This window comes from Schistocerca nitens, chromosome 8 (genome assembly GCF_023898315.1).
Source record: "Schistocerca nitens isolate TAMUIC-IGC-003100 chromosome 8, iqSchNite1.1, whole genome shotgun sequence".
NCBI lineage: Eukaryota > Metazoa > Arthropoda > Insecta > Orthoptera > Acrididae > Schistocerca > Schistocerca nitens.
In genome coordinates this window covers 481,579,235-481,605,074 of record NC_064621.1, presented here as the reverse complement: position 1 = coordinate 481,605,074, position 25,840 = coordinate 481,579,235, and the positions used below count along the sequence as shown (strand labels likewise).

Here is a 25,840-nt window from a genome sequence, read left to right as displayed (position 1 = left end):
TGGTCAGGAAGTCTGAGTCTTAGGCGATGGTCTCTGTTTCGATTCTCTGTTCTGTCACAGATTTTCCTTGGTAGTAGTACTATCTTGGGGTGCACCCATCCTCGTGATGCCGAAAGAGTAGATAATTCAATGAGAAGTAGCGACTCCAAGACCTGAAAAGTTGACAATGCCCGGGGGAGTGGGGTGATGATCCTATGCCACTCCATACAGCCACATTGCGGAGGACGACACGGTGGCCGGTCGACACCGTATGGCGTTCAGGGGCTGATCACAGAGTTCTGTTTTTTGTAAGGTCTTAACTGACAATTTTATTTCTGAGCGCAGAGAACATCCAAGGTACACAGATTCACTTATTTGCACCTCAAATTATTCGGAAACCATTTAACAACCCATAATTCTGTCACCTCGTAGATGCATTAAAAGGAAGTTTCCTCTAAACGACGTTGTATATTAATTAAGGGATACTGGTGTCAATATCGCTTTTTCTACCGTAATACCACTGTAGTAATTTTTATCTGCTAGTATCGTATATCCCGAAGAGAGAAAGTGAACTACATTTCTCCCTCTGAAGAAATATTTTGAAGATTTGTATGATTTGGACACCAAGGAAATTTGTCTTACTTCTGAGGTGAACAGATTACAAGGGGAACCTCCATACTGTATATCACGGAATTTGATGCGCTTCAAATATGTTGTAGAGGCACTTGCCCTGAGCAACTGGCTATCCGGTTTTTTAGCGACGGGCCTTGGTCTCTGAGAAAATCGATTTTGAAGTTGATTGCGCGCTTTGTATACCCGTAACATTACACATACTCCGAGCAATTCAGCGTAGCGCAGCTGTAAAGGTACACGACTACTGCGCTAGAGGTACCGTGTTCGAATCCTACTCCCACATGTTTTTTATGTATGCAAGAAAATTTGGTCCCAACGTTCAAAAACGAGTAGGTGAATTAACTGAGAAATACAGAAATGTAGTCGTGTCCTGCACGAAATCCGGGAAGTTCATGAAACTGTTGTACGAAGAATTTTTGCGTTCTGTAATTCTTCCGTACGTGGGACAGAAAAAATGTTTCTACATTATCGATTCGTGGGGAGGGCAAACCGATTAAACTTTTTACCATCACCTATTCACTGATGAAAGGAAATCGAGCACCTGCACCCTAAAAGTGGTTCCACCAAAGTGCACTCCTTATTGACAGCCCTGCGATATTTATTTTTACCGTCAGGTGAAAATCTTCACGAAAATTATTCAGAATGCTCCCGACTTGATGAAAGACAATAGAGAGATCGCTTCTAGGTAAGATTCGATAAAATTACATTCGCTAATCCTACATCAATTCAGCGCACCTAATTTTGAAATCATGATTAGCTACGCATGGTTCTCATCGAAATTAGCGGATGAAAGAGAAATCTTTTTGAATGCAAAAGAATTGTGTTTCCCGGTATCGCTAATGAAGAAACCGTGCGCCTGCAAGACGGCCGCTTTCATAAAATGCACGTGGTGCTGCAAAAATTTGTGCTTCGGTTGTTTCTGTGGTAAGTATCACTCACAATATTGTTCTGTCACATCAAGCAATGTGTACAATGAAAAATAAGATTTTGTAATATATGACAGAAAAAGTTAATAACTGAATATATCTTTATAATTTCACACAACTTACACTGTTTGTGGATATTCTTTGAAATAAAATTGAAAAATTCGGTCGATTTTGAAAAAAAAGTTCGCGAGTAGAATTCGAACACGGTAGGTCCAGCACGGCAGCCGTGAACCTTTACCGCTGACTTGCTCGGAATACGTGTAATGTTACGGGTATACAAAGCACGCAATGACCTTCAAAATCGATTTTCTCTAAAAGCAAGGCCCGTCGCTAAAAAACCGGATAGCCAAGTACTCACGGTAAGTGCCTCTACAACATATTTGAAGCACATCAAAATCCGTGATTTACAGTATGGAGGGTCCCCTTGTATGCTGAACCAGCAGACAATGTCGTAGGCAGCTGTGAGTAATCTTATTGGGTATGCCAAAGAAGACTCAGTAGAAGCGTCTTAAGGGAAGAACACTAACAATAGACCCTCTTAGGTTCCAATTCCTCTGCGTCATTATTCTCGGGACTAACGACAAAGTGTGAACAAGCAGCATTGCATCAGCCGCGGTCTCTCTTACGGGCTACAATGAGCCTCTGGCTTGCTAAGTGGCGATGACACGTTCAACTGAAGCGATAGAGCTAGGGGATTTCTCGTTGTTCACAGAAACGATGACTTTACAGAAGCGGCCCGGTGGCCAGCTTGTGAAAGGAAGTCCACTAGATTGTAAGGGTAACGCACCACCAAACACCTTGAAGAAAGCGAGTAAGTAAGTAAGTCTGAACCATTCAAAAGTGCGAAGACAGGTTAAGCGATCAAACGACCCGATCAGAGTCAACGCTTGTACGGGGACAGATTATAGTGCTCTGATTTCATATGCAGAGATGGCGACAAATATGATCCTCGAATCTTTATTAAGTGTAAACGTCAATCTAGGAATCAGTCTCCTACAAACTTACAGAAATTAACAAATATACAACTTTAATTTGACGCACTGTGAAAAACCAACAACTGAAGGGCACAATGCTGCTGCAATCACGCTTTAATGAAGAAAATGAACCAAAGACAATTCCAGTAAATGAAACATAAAAGTAAAAATATCAGACAGAACGGAGTGATAGGAACCTACATTCACAGGATGGAACCTGACTTAATGAACAGCATTTGCCACTGTTACAAGAAGGCGTTATCTGACTTTTCCCAATGAGTACTTCCTGTTTGGAGTACAGCGGTGACTTGGCACGTGAAAGAAGCTGCGAACGCAGTCTGCAAGAATTCAGTTCTTACTGTCGTATCGGGTGAACGACCACGAAGATGGTGTAACGTGTTATTCCGTTTTTGTATGTTATCTCAGCTGAGGAGATGCGTATACGTCGCAACATCTGGCGACATATGTAGCAGTGAGTGAATTTACTCTTTCCAACGTGTTCCTTGAACTGTATAGCAATAGCACAATGTTGAAAATTATACTCCAGTTTTCACTGTCTGTTAATTCATCTGATATATTGCCAATTAAAGATACTTTAAATTTTGTCGGTCCATTACCCATGACGCTCGTCCAGTAACCAGTCACAGACTGCCCCAATAGCCGTTCTAAATGCCGCTCAATATATTCAGCGTTTATTTACAGATATGCCATCGCATATGCAATTTTCAGTTCGCTTGACCTCCTCACCAGATATCAATTTTGACGAATAATATTGTTATTGCTTTGCAGAATTCATCTTTCCTGCCGGCGGCGGTGGTCTAGCGGTTCTAGGCGCTCAGTCCGGAACCACGCGACTGCTACGGTCGCAGGTTCGAATCCTTCCCCGGGCATGGATGTGTGTGATGTCCTTAGGTTAGTTAGGTTTAAGTAGTTCTAAGTTCTAGGGGACTGATGACCACAGATGTTAAGTCCCATAGTGCTCAGAGCCATTTGAACCATTCGAATCATCTTTCCTTTGTAACATTGTAACAAACTTGTGCACTGAATTTTACTGATGATTATTCCTTCACCGTGGTTGGCTGCCACCAAGGCAGCAAATTAAGCGTGGAGAGAGAGCTATGTGTCGTATGGATGTTAACTGATTCCCACTTGCACTCCCCAAACCGGCTCACGTTGTAAGACAGAGGATCGTCCCGGCAGCACTATCGTTTCGCCGATTTTCAGTTCTGTTCGCGAAGATGAGGAGGATGACCATCCATCACACCACTTCAGATCTCCAGTTTCTCCGAAATTCTAATAATAGTCATTTCGCGTCACGTATGTTGGCTGGCTGTTTCCGGAGTGCGAATGTAAATACGCTTTTCCCAACGTGACGGGAGTGCTAACGAGCTCTCGGGCGCATAGTGTGCGGGAATTCCCTGGGCTGAATTATAGTGACTAGGTGAGGAGTGTTCCTTGCTGGTGGAGACTGTTCAGTAACACGTCATCAGAATAAGCTATAAGACGTATAATCATGTTCATGACATTAAAGGCAAATCTACATGAACTTGAATAACAACAACTATTTCGGGAAATATTTTTCAAGTGAATACACATGTATCGCTTTTAGTCGAAAACTGATATTTTGAGGCCGTAGCTGTGTACAAATACAGGTTGATTCCTGCGAGGAAGAAAACAGCAGCGGGTCACTACTGATAATGGTATTTATTTACGTAGATAACGCCGTTAACAGTGCAGATTCATCTTCAGGCGGCTGTTCACGTCTAGTTACAATCCGACAATGGTAGCATTGGTTTTCGGTTCTTTAGTCCCACTTGTGGTGAAAGTTCCTTGGGGTGGTGGTGGCCCACAGCAAAAAACGATGTTGGAAAAGACCTATTTAAACGTGACTATCCCCAATAACCATGGAACACAATATAAACAAATCTTTAAAGTTTAGCTGTGGTAGTTATAAATTACCTAAGTCCAAATTCCCGCGTCATTCTGTTATTTGCTTGCTTTCACGAAATACTGAAGAGTATTTATTTGTCGTGTCTACCAAACCACACAGACTCTCTCTCTCTCTCTCTCTCACACACACACACACACACACATACAGAGTTTTTCCTCATCGGAAAATATAACGGTGCCAAGCATTTCGCTCTCAGACATTTTACGGTATGTACATTGATATGAAAGTAGAAAATTTACAACGTACAAAGCTTCATTATCTACAATTTATATTCAATAAGCATTAACTACACATAAAGTAAACAAATAAAGAAGTCAGTTTGTTACAATATGTTATTTCGATAATATTACGTAAATGGTACGGAAACGGTGCTATTTATTAAATAAATAGCATTACCAATAGTGGTAGATTCCTGATTTCTTCCTTGCAAGAATCAACAATATTTCGTATGTTTTAGGGTCGCTGGAAACAACAGATACTACTAAGAGATTTCCAAGAAATGTTGAGTTCAAAATGTTTGTAGTTAAGTACCATAGTGTTTTGAATTGAGTCTAAAAATTTTGTGAACGGAAACTCATTGATTCGAATCTCGTTAATAGTTACTTTTTTTTAACTTTATTTCAATTCTGGTTGGTTGATTGGTTTGGGGAAAGAGACCAAACAGCGAGGTCATCGGTCTCATCGGATTAGGGAAGGACGGAGAAGGAAGTCGGCCATGCCCTTTCAAAGGAACCATCCCGGCATTTGCCTGGAGTGATTTAGGGAAATCACGGAAAACCTAAATCAGGATGGCCGGACGCGGGATTGAACCGTCGTCCTCCCGAATGCGAGTCCAGTGTGCTAGCCACTGCGCATTTCAATTCTGAGTTTGTTGTCAAATGGTAATGTTAAAAAACTGATTCATATCTATTAATTAGAATAACATCTTTTATTTTTAATTACTAGTCACATGAAAATAAATTAAAATTTGGCGCAGACATGCGAAAATCCTATTTTTGAAGGCAACAAGCTGTCCGTCGATACTGTTCAATCTGAGGAAATAAAGTGCTTTTTCCTGTATCAATGTTTGCAATTTCTGTAACCAACTTTTAATTCACTGTGTATACTCAATTTTCATACGATCAGTAATTTTAAAAAGACGTTGTTGTTACTTAAAACTTTATTATTTACTATTTTTTAAATAAAATTTCCATTTAATAACAAATACAGAATATTAAGAAAACAGTAGTTACTAGCAAGATTGGAACGAGCGACTTCACAATTACAGTACTTTTACACTGAGGTAAGCAGTCATGGGACAGCGATATCAACACGTATAGATGGCGGTGGAATCGCGTGCACAAGGTATAAAATGGCAGTGCATTGGCGCAGCTGTTATTTGTACTCAGCTGATTCACATGAAAGGGTTTCCGACGTGGCCGCACGACGGGAATTAACAGACTTTGTACTCAGAATGTTAGTTGGAGCTAGACGCATCAGACATCCCATTTCGGTAATCATTACGAAATTCAGTATTCCGAGAACCACATTGCGAAGGGTGTACCGAGAATGCCACATTTCAGGCATTACCTTTGAATCCACGCAGTGACCAACGGCCTTCACTTAACGAACGTGAGCTGCGGCTTTTGTGTAGAGATCTCTGTGCTAACAGGTAAGCGACACTGCATTAAATAACCACGGAAATCAACGTGGGCTTACGACGAACGTAGCCGTTACGACAGTGCGGCGAAATCTGCCGTTAAGGGGCTCCGGAAAGGCTCAAAATCATGAAAAGTTCAATTTTTACTTTTTTGCGTTTTCTGAATCTGCAGACTATTACCTTTTAATAGATATATAATTTATTCAATTCCGAAGACAACAACTATTTTTAAATTTTTTTTGAATTGTGTTCTACATGGGCGTGACCCACTGTGGCGCTGTTAAACTGCTGTCAAATGGTGTTATTATTAACGTCCGTGTTCATCAGGTACATTTTAGTGATGTGAGATAAAGTATGTGTTGTGGCTAACCTGTGATGGTTCAATATATATCGCTGGTGTGATTGTCGATTATTTCATGTTTATTTACTCTGTCGTTATCTCGAAAATATTCGTAATTAATTCTGTTTCTTGAGTCTCTGTTTTGCTGAAGTATAATAATGAGTAAAAGTAAAGTTATTAGAAATCCTCTGAAGGCTTTTAAGAAAAGGAGAAATGTTGGAAAGCCAAAGGTATGTGTTATTACTGTAAACAATAAAGACGATAACCATGTGAGTGAACCTAACCTCTCAAGTACACCTGCCCATAGCAGTCAAAGTGGGAAAGAAAATACTTGCTAACTGGTGAAGTGTACACTCATAAGCATAGTCTGCCTCATGCAATAATGGAGGTGATGAAACCTATTTTCAGAGACTTAGCAGCACCTGAACTGTTGAAAAAGTGTATTCACGGAAAAACTCAAAACCCCAATGAAAGTGTAAATAGTGTTATATGGTCGAGAATCCCCAAGACTGTATTTGTTGGAATAGAAACACTTCACTTTGGTGTGTATGATGCTGTTGCGACTTTCAATGATGGCAACATTGTAAGGTGCAAGGTATTTAGAAATATGGGAATGAAGATAGGTTCTAACATGGTACGAGCGATGCTTGCTTTAGACAAGGAACGCCTTCGGGCTGCAGACAGGGCTGTAAAGAGTCTAGAAATACAAGCAAGAGTAAACAGGAGGAGGAACAAGAGGAAGCTGGAGGAGGAGTTTGCAGAGGATGAAGATAATCCATCCTATGGACCTGGAATGCACTAAAAAGTTAATCCAATCTTTGTCGCTCGATTCCCAAAACTTTTATTTTCTCATACTAATTACATATTTTCTAAGGATCTTCCAAACATATTTGTTTCAAACTTTCAGTAAATGTTACACAGTATCTTCTGCATAATTTAACACAGCCTTTTTCCAAAAAACTGTATATTTTTGAATAAATAAATAAAAAATTGCAAAAAAGTGTTGTGAATTTTCATTACATTTAAAAAAAAATCATCTTTAATAACTGAACTAAAATTTTGTAAAACCCCTGTGTTGAGTTGTAGCCCATATTCCAATAAATAATCTGTAAAAAGTTCAACTTCCTACCTCAAATACTTTGTGAGGAAAGATGTAATTTATAAGCGTTATTTTAACATTGCAAGTATAGGGCGTTCCGGAGCCCCTTAATGGGCTACGGCAGCACTCGACCGACACGAGTGTCTTTGCTTACAGGACGACATCGCCTACAGTGTCTCTCCTAGGCTCGTGACCATACCGGTTGACTAGTCGACAGGAGATGGTCGTATGAGTCCGCATTTCAGTTCGTAAAAGCTGATGGTAGGATTCGAGTGTGATGCAAACCTCAAGAAGCAATGGGTGTAAGTTGTCGACAAGGCACTGTGCAAGCTAGTGGTGAGTGCGTGTTTTCATGGAATAGACTGGGTCCTGTGGTCTGTATGAAACGATCATTGACTGTATATGGTTATGTTCGGCTACTTAGAGACCATCTGCAGCTACTCACGGACTTCATGTTCAAAGACAACTCTGGAATTTTTATAAATGTCAGTGCGCCATGTCACCGGGCCACAATTGTTCGCGATTGGTTTGAAGAACATTCTGGACAAATCGAGCGAACGATTTGGCTATCTAGATCGCCCGTCATCAATCCACCCTGTCAGGGTAGCCGAGAGCGCTAACGCGCTGCTCCCTGGACTCGGGTAGGCGCGCCGGCCCCGGATCGAATCCGCCCGACGGATTAATGACGAGAGCCGATGTGCCGGCCAGCCTGGATGTGGTTTTTAGGCGGTTTTCCACATCCCGCTAGGTGAATACCGGGCTGGTCCGCCTCAGTTACACGGCTCGCAGACATCTGAACACATTCGCACTATTCCATGGATTACACTCGACGCAGACAGTTTGGGTACACTAATTGCGTCCCAGGGGGTACGGAGTGGCGGCAGGAAGGGCATCCGGCCACCCTTTCAACATTAACATGCCAAATCCGGTTAACGATGGCTGACCCTGCAGTAAATTTGGGACAAGGCTCAAGCGATAGATAGATAGATAGATAGATAGATAGATAGATAGAATCGCCCGTCATCAATCCCATCGAACATTTATATGACATAATCGAGAGGAAAAGTTCGGGTGCACAAAATCCTGCGCTTGCAATACTTTCGCAGTTACGGGCAGCTATAGAGGCAGCATGGCTCAGTATTTCTGCAGGGGACTTCCAACGATTTGTTGACTCCTCGCCACGTCGAGTTAGCGCATTACGCCGGGCAAAAAGAGGTCCAACACGATATTAGCAGGTATCCCACGACTTGTAACCTTGTCTAAGCTGCGCACGGAGACACTGGCGACATTTAATTAGCAATAAATATTTTTTTTTTAAAGAATTGCTTCATACTGCTTCAGGACATTGCTAAGCGGGCACTGACCTTGAAATACTATGAAAAAATGAAATGATCGTATGGCATTGTTGACCGGGAGGAAGTTAAGCTGCCGTATTGCAAGTCCTTTTTAGTTGACGCCACTTCGGCGACTTGCGAATCAATGATGATGATGAACACACAACACCCACTCATCATTAGGCAGACAAAATCCCGGGTCCCCGTGCGCGGGAAGCAAGAACGCTACCGCAAGACCACGAGCTGCGGACTGAAATCCTATAAATGTGAAGCTACTTCACAGGACGCAGTCGCAGTAAGATATTGAGATAGCAACATAGCTAATAAAAAGAGGATACTTCATTATTTGCACACTGGGTCAAGCATGGTGTTAAAATCAGGTCTACCAGTTCCGTGTTGTTGGGGTACTCACTCAGTGGCGTAGAGCATGGAGCCGGTGAGGTCGTAGGCGGCGGCGATGGCGAGCGGCGTCACGACGGCCACCACCAGCGCGGCCAGCAGGCCGAAGGGGGCGGCGCGGGGCCACAGCCACACGGCGGTCAGCAGCAGCAGACCCACCACGAAGAGCTGCATGTCCACCGCCAGGTACCACGTCTGGTTCATGCACTGCCACACACGCACACCGCGTCTTACCACCAGAGCGTACACGAAGCACCGTCATCTACGAGGGGCGCTCGACAAGTTGCGCAACACATTTCTTTTTCTCGGTCGAAAGAATGCGGTATTTGTTATGGTACGTCGTTGAATACACTCCTGGAAATGGAAAAAAGAACACATTGACACCGGTGTGTCAGACCCACCATACTTGCTCCGGACACTGCGAGAGGGCTGTACAAGCAATGATCACACGCACGGCACAGCGGACACACCAGGAACCGCGGTGTTGGCCGTCGAATGGCGCTAGCTGCGCAGCATTTGTGCACCGCCGCCGTCAGTGTCAGCCAGTTTGCCGTGGCATACGGAGCTCCATCGCAGTCTTTAACACTGGTAGCATGCCGCGACAGCGTGGACGTGAACCGTATGTGCAGTTGACGGACTTTGAGCGAGGGCGTATAGTGGGCATGCGGGAGGCCGGGTGGACGTACCGACGAATTGCTCAACACGTGGGGCGTGAGGTCTCCACAGTACATCGATGTTGTCGCCAGTGGTCGGCGGAAGGTGCACGTGCCCGTCGACCTGGGACCGGACCGCAGCGACGCACGGATGCACGCCAAGACCGTAGGATCCTACGCAGTGCCGTAGGGGACCGCACCGCCACTTCCCAGCAAATTAGGGACACTGTTGCTCCTGGGGTATCGGCGAGGACCATTCGCAACCGTCTCCATGAAGCTGGGCTACGGTCCCGCACACCGTTAGGCCGTCTTCCGCTCACGCCCCAACATCGTGCAGCCCGCCTCCAGTGGTGTCGCGACAGGCGTGAATGGAGGGACGAATGGAGACGTGTCGTCTTCAGCGATGAGAGTCGCTTCTGCCTTGGTGCCAATGATGGTCGTATGCGTGTTTGGCGCCGTGCAGGTGAGCGCCACAATCAGGACTGCATACGACCGAGGCACACAGGGCCAACACCCGGCATCATGGTGTGGGGAGCGATCTCCTACACTGGCCGTACACCACTGGTGATCGTCGAGGGGACACTGAATAGTGCACGGTACATCCAAACCGTCATCGAACCCATCGTTCTACCATTCCTAGACCGGCAAAGGAACTTGCTGTTCCAACAGGACAATGCACGTCCGCATGTATCCCGGGCCACCCAACGTGCTCTAGAAGGTGTAAGTCAACTACCCTGGCCAGCAAGATCTCCGGATCTGTCCCCCATTGAGCATGTTTGGGACTGGATGAAGCGTCGTCTCACGCGGTCTGCACGTCCAGCACGAACGCTGGTCCAACTGAGGCGCCAGGTGGAAATGGCATGGCAAGCCGTTCCACAGGACTACATCCAGCATCTCTACGATCGTCTCCATGGGAGAATAGCAGCCTCTGCGAAAGGTGGATATACACTGTACTAGTGCCGACATTGTGCATGCTCTGTTGCCTGTGTCTATGTGCCTGTGGTTCTGTCAATGTGATCATGTGATGTATCTGACCCCAGGAATGTGTCAATAAAGTTTCCCCTTCCTGGGACAATGAATTCACGGTGTTCTTATTTCAATTTCCAGGAGTGTATTAAGCTTCAACCTCTATAAATTAATGAAGTTGCCATAGATAGCGGCGCTACACGTAGCCTTCAAAAGGCGTCTGTAATGGGGCTGCGTTCAAGCAGAGATCTGTCACTAAATATCTTTTGGCGGAAAACCAGAGCATCGCAGAGATTCGTAGGTACTTGCAGAATGTCAATGGAGACCTGGCAGTGAAGGAAAGCACGATATGCCGGTGGGCGGGGCGTATGTCATTATCGCAATGAAGTCGCGCAAACCTGTCCGATCTCCTGCGTGCCGATCGTTCGCACACAGCTGTGATTCTTACAACGTTGGAAATGGAAATGAGCGTTCGGCGTCAGTGGCCGGGAGGCCCCTTACGGGGCAGATCTTATTACATTCGGATCCACATTGGGCGACCTGCGCGTCGGATGCGGATGAAATGATGATGAAGGCAACACAACACCCAGTCCCTGAACGGAGAAAATCCCCGACCCAGCCGGGAATCGAACCCGAGCCCATAGGACGGCAATCCGTCACGCTGACCACTCAGCTAGCGGGGCGGACTCTTACAACGTTGAAACATGTGGACAGTCTCATTCGAGGTGATAGACGGATTACAGTCAAACACGTCGTTGTACAATTGGACGTCTCTTTTGGTAGTACTGACACAATCGTTCATCAGTTGGGTGCTTCCCCGCTTAACACACCATAAAGCGCCGGCCATCTTTGCGGTCTGCTTGCGCGTTACGAGGCTTATCGAAGTAACTTCTGGTTGAACCGGAAACAGAACGGCAATCCATGGAATAGCACCACGCCACGTCTTCTCCGAGGAAAAAGTCATAGCGACGGTTTACTGGAACTCTGAAGGGGTTATTCTCTTTGGTATCATCCCGCATGGTGCAATGATCAACTCTGAGGTGTATTATGCTGCCCTTAGGAAACTGAGGACACGACTTCATCGTGTTCGTCGCCAGAAAAATGCAAGAATGTTTGCACACTAGACAGGAGGTCACAAAGCTTCATTGGACTGTTCCTTAGCCGACCGGTGTGACCGAGTGATTCTAGGCGCTTTAGTCCGGAACTGCGCGACCGCAGGTCCGAATCCTGCCTCGTGCATGGATGTGTGTCCTTAGGTTACTTAGGTTTAACTAGTTCTAAGTTGTAGGGGACTGATAACATCAGAAGTTAAGTCCCATAGTGCTCCGAGCCATTTGAACCATTTGACTGTTCCTTCCTCATCCACCCTACGACCCGGATCTATCACCTTCAGATTTCCATCTGTTTGCCCAAATGAAGGATGAGCTCCGCGGAAGGCGGTACGTGGATGATGGGGAGGTTTTGATGCAGCAAGACGTTGTCTCGGGCGTGGACCAGCAGAGTGGTACCATTCGGGCATAGAGGCCCTCCCAGTAATGTGACGTAAGGCTGTCGCACTGAACATTGAATTTTGTTTGAAAAATAGTTTTTTGTAGTCAAAAGTGTAGGGAATAATATGACGTATTTGATCCTGAATAAAACCTACCTGCTTTCAGAAGAAATGTGTTGCGCTACTTACTGAACGCTCCTCTTCAGTTAGACTTATCAAAAGCAATGAAACTGTCGCGCACCAACAGCACAATCATCTGCTGATTCGGACGTACAGTCTCCACTCGCCATTTTTCTAACTTCTGCCTTGACTGTGTGTGCTACGGTCGCAGGTTCGAATCCTGCCTCGGGCATGGATGTGTGTGATGTCCTTAGGTTAGTTAGGTTTAAGTAGTTCTAAGTTCTAGGGGACTGATGACCACAGCAGTTGAGTCCCATAGTGCTCAGAGCCATTTGAACCAACCTTGACTGTGTAGTGGGACGCGAAATTGAAGCGTCACCCATCCACCAGTGTCAGCCCAGTTTGCTGGTGAATATAAGTTTAATTTAGTGTTTTGTTTATGTATTTTGTAATATTTGTAATGTTTGTGAATTATCTAAAGTTTTGTATTTATTTTTATGTTTCATGTACGGAGAGGGCGGCGTAACGAACGGAGACAGCATCTTCACTGCCGGGACCAGAGAGAAAATTGCTGGCCACTGAACGTCGCGGGTCGACAGCCAAGGAGCAACAGAAGATCCTGAAACCGAGTTGTTGCGTCGTGCTTCTAAAAACTGAAAAAATAGGAATTTGTAATGTTTCTACAACAATGACGTTATAGAAAGTTTAATCATGTTGTAAATGTTCAGTCCTATCTTGTAGAGGCTCATGTTCACGTCTACAGGGTGTTACAAAAAGGTACGGCCAAACTTTCAGGAAACATTCCTCACACACAAAGAAAGACAATATGTTATGTGGACATGTGTCCGGAAACGCTTACTTTCCATGTTAGAGCTCATTTTATTAATTCTCTTCAAATCACATTAATCATGGAATGGAAACACACAGCAACAGAACGTACCAGCGTGACTTCAAACTCTTTGTTACAGGAAATATTCAAAATGTCCTCCATTAGCGAGGATACATGCGTCCACCCTCCGTCGCATGGAATCCCTGATGCGCTGATGCAGCCCTAGAGAACGGCGTATTGTATCACAGCCGTCCACAATACGAGCACGAAGAGTCTCTACATTTGGTACCGGGGTTGCGTAGACAAGAGCTTTCAAGTGCCCCCATAAATGAAAGTCAAGAGGGTTGAGGTCAGGAGAGCGTGGAGGCCATGGAATTGGTCCGCCTCTACCAATCCATCGGCCACCGAATCTGTTGTTGAGAAGCGTACGAACACTTGGACTGAAATGTGCAGGAGCTCCATCGTGCATGAACCACATGTTGTGTCGTACTTGTAAAGGCACATGTTCTAGCAGCACAGGTAGAGTATCCCGTATGAAATCATGATAACGTGCTCCATTGAGCGTAGGTGAAAGAACATGGGGCCCAATCAATACATCACCAACAATGACTGCCCAAACGTTCTCAGTAAATCTGTGTTGATGACGTGATTGCACAATTGCGAGCGGGTTCTCGTCAGCCCACACATGTTGATTGTGAAAATTTACAATTTGATCACGTTGGAATGAAGCCTCATCCGTAAAGAGAACATTTGCACTGAAATGAGGATTGACACATTGTTGGATGAACCATTCGCAGAAGTGTACCCGTGGAGGCCAATCAGCTGCTGATAGTGCCTGCACACGCTGTACATGGTACGGAATCGAAGAAGTAGAGTACATACTGACGAAACTAAAATGAGCTCTAACATGGAAATTAAGCGTTTCCGGACACATGTCCACATAACATCTTTTCTTTATTTGTGTGTGAGGAATGTTTCCTGATAGTTTGGCCGTACCTTTTTGTAACACCCTGTATATGTAGTATATATGAAGATAATAAACTAGTGTATACTACCAAAGTTTAAATACGTGTTCCGAGAATTTATTTATGAAGAATTATATTAAGGAAGAAGTATTACTGATTTATTTGAGAAGATTATTAATTTTTGACAACGTTCATCGCGAGTTTGAGTCTTAAAAGTTTATTCAATGTGGTTTTAATATTTATTAAAGCAGATAACTTGCATTAATATAATTTCTGAGAAGAAACAAACGACATCTAAATTGAAAAAAGTTTGCGCAAACCAATTGGACTGAGTGACGGAATTCTGCGCATACGACTCAAATGATGTTTTAATTACAGTTTCGTTCAAGAACCATTCAGAGACAACTTTAAAAAGAATTTACATAATTTTGAAGTGTTTTGTGACTGACGTAGGTGACAAAGTCTGCACATGGTCATTGTTGTCGTTGTTGTTGTGGTCTTCAGTCCTGAGACTGGTTTGATGCAGCTTTCCATGCTACCCTATCCTGTGCAAGCTTCTTCATCTCCCAGTACTTACTGCAACCCACATCCTTCTGAATCTGCTTAATGTATTCATCTCTTGGTCTCCCTTTACGATTTTTACCCTCCACGCTGCCCTCCAAAGCTAAATTTGTGATCCCTTGATGCCTCAGAACATGTCCTACTAACCGGTCCCTTCTTTTTGTCAAGTTGTGCCACATACTCCTCTTCTCCCCAATTCTATTCAATACTTCATCATTAGTTATGTGATCTACCCATCTAATCTTCAGCATTCTTCTGTAGCACCACATTTCGAAAGCTTCTATTCTCTTCTTGTCCAAACTATTTATCGTCCACGTTTCACTTCCATACATTGCTACACTCCATACAAATACTTTCAGAAACGACTTCCTGATACTTAAATCTATACTCGATGTTAACAAATTTCTCTTCTTCAGAAACGCTTTCCATACCATTGCCAGTCTACATTTTATATCTTCTCTACTTCGACCATCAGTTATTTTGCTCCCCAAATAGCAAAACTCCTTTACTACTTTAAGTGTCTCATCTCCTAATCTAATTCCCTCAGCATCACCTGACTTAATTCGACCACATTCCATTATCCTCGTTTTGCTTTTGTTGATGTTCATCTTATACCCTCCTTTCAAGACTATATCCATTCCATTCAACTGCTCTTCCAATTCCTTTGCTGTCTCTGACAGAATTACAATGTCATCGGCGAACCTCAAAGTTTTTATTTCTTCTCCATGGATTTTAATACCTACTCCGAATTTTTCTTTTGTTTCGTATACTGCTTGCTCAATATACAGATTGAATAACATCGGGGAGAGGCTACAACCCTGTCTCACTCCCTTCCCAACCACTGGTCATATGTCAAAAGAAAATCATTTATACAAAACTTACGTCGTTACACTACAACTGATAGGACGTGTCTAATTACGCCCTTTCTCTGGCACTAAAATCGATTCAAAAGCGATCAAGTAAGTTCTCTCGCTACAGAGGAAGCAAAATTGCAGAACCTCTCCACAAATATGATGAATACGTGAACTGTTTTAACTCCTTTCCCACATCAACAACCCGACCAGACAGCTAGGAATTAAGCTGTACCACTCACCGGCTGGTCGAGGTGCAGGTAGTTGTTGAGGTAGAGCATGTTGACCCACCAGGAGTGGCGGCAGAAGTTCACCTCCGGCCCCACCACGGAGTCCCAGAGGGGCCCGGTGCCGAGGCGCTGCAGGGCAGCCGCGTAGAAGAAGACGACGAGCGCGTAGGGCGGCGTCAGGCGCACGTAGCGCAGCGCCGCGGCGCGGCACAGCTCCGCCCCCAGGCGCCGCCCCCGCTCCTGTCTCCTCTCGCGCTCCCGCAGGAACCCCATCGCCAGCAGCGCCGCCCCCAGCACGAAGAACGAGTCCGTGGACACGGTGCCGTTCATCAGCGGCATGCGGTACCACATCTCGTGCCACTGCAACACGCATCATCAGTCTCAGAGTCAAGGTGTACATCACCTTTAGCGTGACGAGGTATCAACGCTTAAAAACCCCAAAAGAGACAAGTAATTTAAGACATGTTGCCTTAAATGTCGGGAAATACCTCAAATGCGAATGACAACTTTTACCGTGTGACGTCAGCAGGTGACGTATCTCGGTGCACTTGCAGCGGTTAAGCCAATAGGTTTTTCGCACCTGATCATCCCAAAACAAGTCAAGTATTCACCTCGCTGTGGTTCACGGCCTACGTGAGCGACTTTAGCGCGTGGGACTCAAGAGTTCTAGTCTTGCGTGTGGCAGGCAGTACCTTTTTGCTTTGCTTTACGTGATTATCTGTCTACATTTACGTAACTAGAATGAAATTTTCACTCTACAGCGGAGTGTCCGCTGATATGAAACTTCCTGGCAGATTAAAACTGTGTGTCGGACCGAGACTCGAACTCGGGACCTTTGCCTTTCGCGGGCAAGTGCTCTACCGTCTGAGCTACCCAAGCACGACTCACGCCCCGTCCTCCAGGTTCGCAGGAGAGCTTCTGTGAAGTTTGGAAGGTAGGAGACGAGGTACTAGCGGATTAAAAGCTGTGAGGATGGGGAGTGAGTCGTGCTTGGGTATCTCAGACGGTAGAGCACTTGCCCGCGAAAGGCAAAGTTCCCGAGTTCGAGTCTCGGTCCGGCACACAGTTTTAATCTGCCAGGAAGTTTCTTTTTACATTTACGCAAGATTTACTGTTCTGTATACCGGTCGCACTGTCTCCATTGCTTTATTGCGAAGTACAGTACAACAAAACTCTTGCATATTGCATCCCAAAAAAATGACTATAAGCTTCCGAATGCCTCCCTACCAGTAAATAACCTACGTTTCCTTTACTAAATAAACTCCGCAAACAAACAAAAAAAGTACGTTATTATAGTCCCTGCATGTATGCATGCATGTCTGAAGAAACTATGGGTCGTAATTCGGAATAATACAGGCACAATAATCTTGTATTCATCCGCCGACATCACTCATTTGCCAGCCATGCTTCTGTTTTCTCAGTTAATAATCTCTTCCATGCCATCGTTCAGTCACCTTCTCGAAGCCCTCTCAAGAGCAGGACCCGATTCTGAACCAACCTCCCACATTGAAGTGGAGAACTAAATAACATCTCCAGCTTTAAGACAGATAATCTCATATTTACTAAAGTAACAATAAGACTGCCATTGTCTCTGCATGCATTCGTTACCCTTGTACACCCTTCTTTCTAACCTGGTCTTCCTCATTTCCCAGTATCTTAGCCGAGGCAGTCTGTTTAAATTTCCTTTTCCCAGGACGCGCTAAATCAGAAAATATCGATTTCGTAGGTTTATAAATTCTTCTAGTATCTGCCACTATCATTATTAATATCACAATTATTGATGTTATTATTCAAGTGGTTCAAAAACGGTTCAAATGGCTCTGAGCACTATGGGACTTAACATCTATGGTCATCAGTCCCCTAGAACATAGAACTACTTAAACCTAACTAACCTAAGGACATCACACAACACCCAGCCATCACGAGGCAGAGAAAATCCCTGACCCCGCCGGGAATCGAACCCGGGAACCCGGGCATGGGAAGCGAGAACGCTACCGCACGAACACGAGATGCGGGCAAGTGGGTCAAATGGCTCTGAGCACTATGGGACCTAACATCTTAGGTCATCAGTCCCCAAGAACTTAGAACTATTTAAACCTAACTAACCTAAGGACATCACACACATCCATGCCCGAGGCAGGATTCGAACCTGCGACCGTAGCAATCCCGCGGTTCCGGACTGAAGCGCCTACAACCGCACGGCCACCGCGGCCGACGACGTTATTATTACTCTTGTTATTTTTACTAATAGTGACAGACGCTGCAGTAGTACAAGTAATGCCATTATTAACTTTATTAATCCATAATCAGTACACTTCACCCCGCCATTTCAGATACTCAAATCTATTGGTTGTCACATCAGAATTGTTAATTTCTTGGGTAACTGTAATGTAATAGATGATACTATAAGTGTGGAACCCTGATCCGATGGTAGAGAGAAGCTGATGACCCTTACCAGATCAGGTTAAATAAATGAATAAAAATGAAAGGGGTCCACTTGCTTGCAACAACGCGATTTTGTTTTATTCTCCAAACATTTAAGCATGGGAGCAGAGCTTCAATTCCGCCATGACAGTTTTCTCAGTTATACTGTGCAGTGCCGGTTTACCTCCTGTTAATTGCTTGATATTTAAATTCTACTTTATAATAAAGAGTGTAGCGAATCATTCTGTTAACAAAAATTTTGAATCATATGATGTCGATACTTTAGTAATAGCAACAGCTGACAAGCATTTCTTACAGTTCCTATTGAATTCACAGGGATTACGTGTAAAACGACAACTAGTGTCACATCACGATAGTCCGCTTTTCAATGAGAGGTTTAGACACTGTCTGCAGGAGCACACAATGGCATACTATCAGTAATAAACTTTCAATGACGCACCACCTATGGAAAATGTTGTTTCGATATGTTCTGCGCCCCATAAGATAATTTCAGTTAAATTTTCTGACCATCAGTCATGGTGTGGAAGCAGTTGGGTGGAGGGGGTGGGGGGAGGGGGTGTTCGGCACCAGCAGAGCCAGCATCCACCAAGCTACTGAAGAAAGGTTTCGTCAGAAACCAGTATAAGGGAACTTCCGCAACAGAGAACTGCCAATGGCAGCCACGCGAGAATTTCTGTAGCGGCACGCTTACTTCTTCGTGACAGGAGCGCTTTGACTCTGGCCGCTTCAGCCGCCTCGCACTAGCACGCAACTGTCCCAGTTACGGCAACCAGCACAGTTCGTGATAGGTGCCCACGGCGTGTGCACGCTTACATAGGTCTGAAGTCCGACGACTGAGGCTGCGCTGGAATTGAGACCCGGGACTCAAATCGTGGAGGAGCTGTGCTCAGATCCCTGACAGATTATCCTAAATTTAAGTTATCAATGCAAGTTAATGTCGAAATGCGTACGCGATCGTTTCTCTCTACTGGCATCCTTTTCTTTATGGCCACAAATCAGACATACTGATTTAAAATAAGCCAGAACTAAGGCAGATCTCTTCAGGACTGTCTATTGTGGTTTGTTCTTTACTGTTGATCTTCAAACAAAAAGATGAGAAAACAAACAAAAATTAAAATTTGATGCCTATTGACTTCATTAGAGACAAGAGTTGCAAGAGAAATGTCCCCAAGTTCCGGAAATCCTTGTACCAGCTATACCTTAGATGTGTATGCTCTGCATAGTGACAGAAGGATTTCTTTGTCTGATGGATATAATAGTGGTGCTTGTGGAAACGTTTTAAGATAAGAGACGAGTTGAATATCAGCTAAAGTAATACTGCAACTTTTCAGAAGCTTGGAATAGCTAAATTGCTTAATAGTGTGAAGGTAAGTCATAACGACGATTGGAAGAGGTAATCCCGATACTGTTGATATTCAGACATTCAAGGTGTGGAAATTAAATAACTTACCAAAGTGAGAAAGTTAATCTGTGATTGAAAGACCAGTGCAAGCGCCGTAGCAGTAAGTTAAAATAACGTAGTTGCTGCAAGAAACTTAGCTACCTGTTACTATCCGACTACCATATTGTTGCAATTGTCCTCCCGTAGCTGTTACTGGAAATACGCGGTGACGTCACAGTAAACAAGTGCGATGGTGACTGAAGAAAACACATCACACTGTGAATGATTTCAGTACATTTGTACGTGTACTCAACAAGGGACTTGACATGTCCTCGTGAAATACCACCATAAAAACTCACGATAAGCCAACCGAAGGGCCATCACTCCCAAGTGCAGTAATATTGTACTCGACTTGCACAAACGGTTTAATATGCCAAATCTAAATAGCATAATGAAACAACAAATAACAGAGATAGAAGTCAATCTCGCTTTGAGGAAAGCTCGTCTGGCATATGCACGTAACTGATAACCTGCATCGTTTACTTCACTCTCTCTTACAATTATGACTATAGGATCACTGGTAGTATGTGTGATTGAATATAGCGTCGATCTGATCGACTGAATCCAAAAACATTTTTTCTGCAAATCATGCGGCAAGAAAATTGTCGACCGTGTATGGTGTAGTTCACCCTACAGCTGACATCGGCGAACTATGCTTGACTCAAGTAGGGCGATGTCTGAGAGAAATAGAAGTGGCACGTTAGAATGTCGTAGATGGATTCAGCAGTAATGTGGCCCAGCACGTGAATTATCTTCTAAGGCTTCGAACAGTACCGTATGAGATGCAAATGGAAAGAAAGAAGTTATTGCTCAGGCTTAATACCTTGAAAGAAAGTTCACACATAACGCAGAACGTACAGCTGCTGACTGACTTCTGCAATGTAACATCAAAGTGGTTGTTACTCAGGAAAAAATTTTGGAGAGAGAAATCTCTGCATGATCAGTATTTAGAGAGCCTAGTGAACTTAAATGTTGTCAAAGATCAGACACATGTGGATTAAAAGAGGAAGAAATGGAGCAGAATCAGAAGCTCTAATAGTAGCAAGATCAGGTCTTGAGGACGAAGAACTATGAAAAATTTGTAATGAAAACCAAATGACAATGGATGTAGGCCTTTTTGAGTACGCCCTGAATGCACGAGCCACATAATACCAGGCTGTCCTATGTCGACAGAGAGTAAATATCTCAAGAGGCACAATTAGCTTATACTCTTACAATCAATGAATTTGCAAAGCTCTAGGACTAAGAGACCAGTTTAAAAAAAGCGAAGACCACACACCCAATGGAGCCACGATAGCTGGGTGTAACACTATCCTGTACGACCAACAAATACATTAACTGCGTTTGGAAAATCTCTTACTTCTTGTGAACGTCGAGGGAAGATAGTGGCCGGACGGAGGACGCGTAATCAGTAGAGGGGAGCAGCAATGAGCCAACAGCTTGAACACTACAAGTGCTGTGGCCGTGCGAAAAGCAGACGGAAGGAAACCTCTGTATATGCCAGTCTTCCATCCGTATTCGTTACTGACTGGCGGTTATTTTATTGAGTCAGGTCAGGGTAATAGATATGATACTTAATGAATTTCTTTGAAAGATCGTCAGATGTTACGAGGCGCAGTCAACGAATATTGCTCTGGAAGAAAATATATGGATATATTTGTGTTCTGCAATTCATTGTTTTTCTTTTACATGATAATAAGCTATGAAAGACCATGTGATGATTCATTTTAAGCAAAAACATTGCAGTGAAGTTTACTTTTCATTCCGTAATTGCTACGTGGAGTGAGAAAAGTTATTTACTCTTAGAATTAATTAATGCAAAGTAAACTTCGCACTATCACACTCCCGGAGCTGCGGAACTTAAATGTTGTAGGAGGTGGACCATTTAAACCCGTCTTAGTGCATATTTTACGACCCCAGTAATACAGCTGTTATTTTCGATCTACGAGGGTAATCCCAAAAGTAAGGTCTCAATTTTTTATAAGTACAGAACTCTGTTCGTGTGGCAGTTGGTCACACTGTTATGAAGAGTGCTTCACGCGCTGTGTGTAAACATGCGCACGCCGCGCTGGGGCGCTCAGTCTTGGCTTGGCAGCCGTTGAGAAAGGAGATCCCGTTGGATGTTACAACCAAGTGCGAATTGCGCGCAGTTATTCGGTTTTTGAACGTAAAGGGCACTGCGCCGATTAAACTCCATTTCCAGTTGACGGAAGTGTATGAAGTCAAAAATGTTCGTAAGTGGTGTAAAGAGTTTGCAGCTGGTCGGACCGAAATTCGCGACGAGCAAAGGAGCGGGAGACCGTCAATTTCTGAGGAGACAGTGTTGAAGGTTGAGCAAAGCATGCGTGAACATCGGCGGATCACCCTGGATAATCTCTGCACGTTGGTTCCTGAGGTTTCCCGAAGCACGGCTCACAGAATTTTAACGGAAACATTGAACTACCGGATGGTGTGCCCAAGATGGGTGCCACGCATGCTGACTGAGGACCACATGCGGAAACTAGATGATGCTTCCAGCGCATTTCTTCACTGCCTTGCAGCCGAACAGGACAACTTTCTGGACACAATTTTCACGGGGGACGAAACCTGGGCATACCACTTTACACCTGAGACCAAGCAACAATCACGCCAGTGACGGCATCCTTCTTCGCCAAAGCCGCGGGAATTCAGACAAAAACAGTCTGCCGGTAAAGTCATGGCAACCGTTTTTTGGGATCGGAAAGGGATATTGTTGGTCGACTTTATGCCCGCTGGGACCACAATTAACGCTGACAGGTACTGTGAGACTCTCAAAAAACTCAAACGGGCAATTCAGAACCTGGGTGTTAAAATTACGAACAACTTCAGTTGGAAAGACCACATAGATAATATTGTGGGGAAGGACACTTAGAAGATGCAACAAATCCACTAAAGAGACAGCTTACACTACACTCGTTCGTCCTCTGTTAGAATATTGCTGCGCGGTGTGGGATCCTTACCAGGTGGAATTGACGGAGGACATCGAAAGGGTGCAAAAAAAGGGCAGCTCGTTTTGTATTATCACGTAATAGGGGAGAGAGTGTGGCAGATATGATACGCGAGTTGGGATGGAAGTCATTAAAGCAAAGACGTTTTTCGTCGCGGCGAGATCTATTTACGAAATTTCAGTCACCAACTTTCTCTTCCGAATGAGAAAATATTTTGTTGAGCTCAACCTACATAGGTAGGAATGATCATCAAAATAAAATAAGAGAAATCAGAGCTCGAACAGAAAGGTTTAGGTGTTCGTTTCTCCCGCGCGCTGTTCGGGAGTGGAATGGTAGAGAGATAGTATGATTGTGGTTCGATGAACCCTCTGCCAAGCACTTAAATGTGAATTGCAGAGTAATCATGTAGAGGTAGAAGACGAATATTGTGCAAGGGCGTACACATTCTCCATGACAACACTCGCCCACATATCACCCGGCAAACCGTTGCTCTCCTGCAACACTTTCAGTGGAACATAATCACCCACCCACCCTATAGACCTGACTTGGCGCCCAGTGACTATCACCTGTTCCCTAGGTTAAAATAACATTTGGCCCGAAACCGATTCAGCTCCGACGACGAGGTGAAAGAAAAGGTTCATAACTTTCTGAACAGCATGGCGGCGAGCTGGTATGACATGGGTATACAAAAACTGCCACAGCGTCTACATAAATGCATCGACAGAAATGGTGATTATGTCGAAAAATAGCTAAATGTTCAAGCTGTAAAACGAAGTAAACCATTTTAGAAGTTAACAGGTCTATGTACTTATAATTAAATAAGAGACCTTACTTTTGGGATTACCCTCGTACATAAATGATCTGGCAGACAAGTTGAGGAGCAATCTGCGGCTGTTTGCCGATGTTGCTGTGGTGTACGGGAAGGTGTCTTCGTTGAGTGTCTGCCGGGGGATACTAGAAAACACAGCCAAAACTTTCTAGTTGGTAGGATGAATGACAGCTAGCAGTTCATACAGCATTAGTAGTGTGCTGTGACAGTCATATCGATTAAATATCTAGACGTAATGCTGCAAAGCGATGTAAAATGGTATGAGCATATAACAACTGTAGTAGGAAAGGCGAATGGTGGCTAACTAAGCGGAGAAGGCAAAGGAAGGAAGTTTCTGAGCAAGAGGAACTTTTTTCACAGAGATCACCCCGTATTTTTCTCGTCGTCGGATGCTATCATAGGTCGTGGTATTAAAGTACAGTTCTATCCACTAACTTTTTGTTAAAAATCATCAAATTCCATAGATTTCCGTTTTCGTTTACATCCGTTTCTTGGAGAATCAAAACCGATGCTCACATTTAGAGAGTCTGCCGACGTTCCTGCAGTGTTAGTATGGAATACAGTCGAATCGAAAAGACCACGAAGTCTTGCTGTCATTTTACGAAATTGCGCGAAATTTATGCTTTTCCTGGTTTTTTAACTGTTAGCCAGCTCACTAAAAAAATCATTAAATTCGATACGACAATTTTAGATTGTTTTCGAATGTGTCTTCGCCATCTAAGCAAGCCCGTTGCTTCTGCATTTCGCCGAATGCCAAACACACGTCAGTGCACATTTCCATGGAAGACAGAAACCGTACGTCAAGACAGAAACCGCACTGCCAACATCGTGGCAACAAAGCTCTGAGACGGGCGGATCACAGCGCCCAACATCTGTGGACTGCAAGCAGCTGGTGTGTAGCTTCGTAACGACCACTCTAGTAGTAGTACAGAGGACCCTTCCCCAGGCATCGTTTGTTGGCTCTCTGAGTATGTATGTTAGACTTTTGTACCGGATAGCTTAGGATTTTTGTGTTAGGCTCCAAATCGGCTGGTTCTCCTGAAAGAAAAAAGAAAAGAAGAAAAAGAAAAAAAATGCTTCTTAACTCTCTTACACTACGTTCGGGAACTGATGGCTGGATGTAATTAAACTGAATCATTCAGCTAAGGAGTAGAAATGCCGCATCGCTTATTATAAATCATGTACAGGCAAAAAATCTGCCCAGTAGAGGCCGCGGTGGCCCAGCGGTTCTAGGTGCTTCAGTCCGGAACTGCGCCACTGCTACGGTCGCAGGTTCGAATCTTGCCTCGGGCGTGGATGTGTGTGATGTCCTTAGTTTCAAATAGTTCTAAGTTCTAGGGGACCGATGACCTCAGCTGTTAAGTCCCATAGTGCTCAGAGCCATTTTGCTCTGTAGAAATCAACCAGGATTTTGCCTAACATGATCTTGTGAAACGCAACTCTTAAATGTTCATTCATGAGACTCTGAGTGCTGTAGAAAATAGATAATGCCACCCAGACGGTTGTCGCGTTCCTTGACCTTCGGAAGGAATTTTGTGCAGTTCCTTACTGAAGCCTTGCGGACAAACTACGCCTAGCGGACAAAATACGAACAGCTTTTTCATTGGTTGAAGTCATCCTAGACCAGAACTCAAAACATTGCTCGTAACAGCGAGAATTCGTCAGACGTACTTTCAGCTATACCATAGGGCAGTGTTATAGTACAGTTAAGAATTATACTGCGGATATCGTCGAAAACTCCGTGACTCAGTTCACGAGTAATAGTATTGTATAAATTACAATAAAGTCGTACATTTGTAGAGAAATGCAGAAACATTCGCACAGAATCGACAGTTGATGTGGAAATTGACAGTTGATGCCCAACATGACGATATAATGTCTACTCGGCTTAGAACTTCCGGTACACATTGACGATCAGGCAATGGGGAAAGGAACTAGCGTAAAGCATCTGGAAGTAAGCACAGTCGGAGCCACCTGAGTTTAACGAATACGTGAAACTAGTCTTAGGAAAATCTGATGCAACACATTTCATTGGAAGGATGCAAGGTACTTCACTGACAAGCATGCAAAGCCTTCGTTCGAACGATTCTGCAGAACTGGTCGTCAGTCAGGGATAGCATTAGTAGAGAAGATGGAGAGATCAACGGTGCATTTCGTTACAGGTTTGTTGAGCAAGCACGAGAGCGTCACGCTGTCGCTCATAAAAATCCCGTGGCGAGCG

The 25,840-nt window shown here is 44.2% G+C and overlaps 1 protein-coding gene across 1 annotated transcript in view; it reads right to left on the bottom strand.

Annotated features, from left to right (window-relative positions):
• LOC126198825 (nose resistant to fluoxetine protein 6-like) overlaps nt 1–25,840 on the bottom strand; it is a 105,711-nt gene that overhangs the window by 26,763 nt on the left and 53,108 nt on the right. Inside the window, exons 5-6 of the mRNA XM_049935397.1 lie at nt 15,951–16,298; nt 9,288–9,481 (exon numbers count right to left, since the gene is read on the bottom strand). Coding sequence (XP_049791354.1) covers nt 9,288–9,481; nt 15,951–16,298 — 542 coding nt within the window. The remainder of the gene's footprint in view (nt 1–9,287; nt 9,482–15,950; nt 16,299–25,840) is intronic.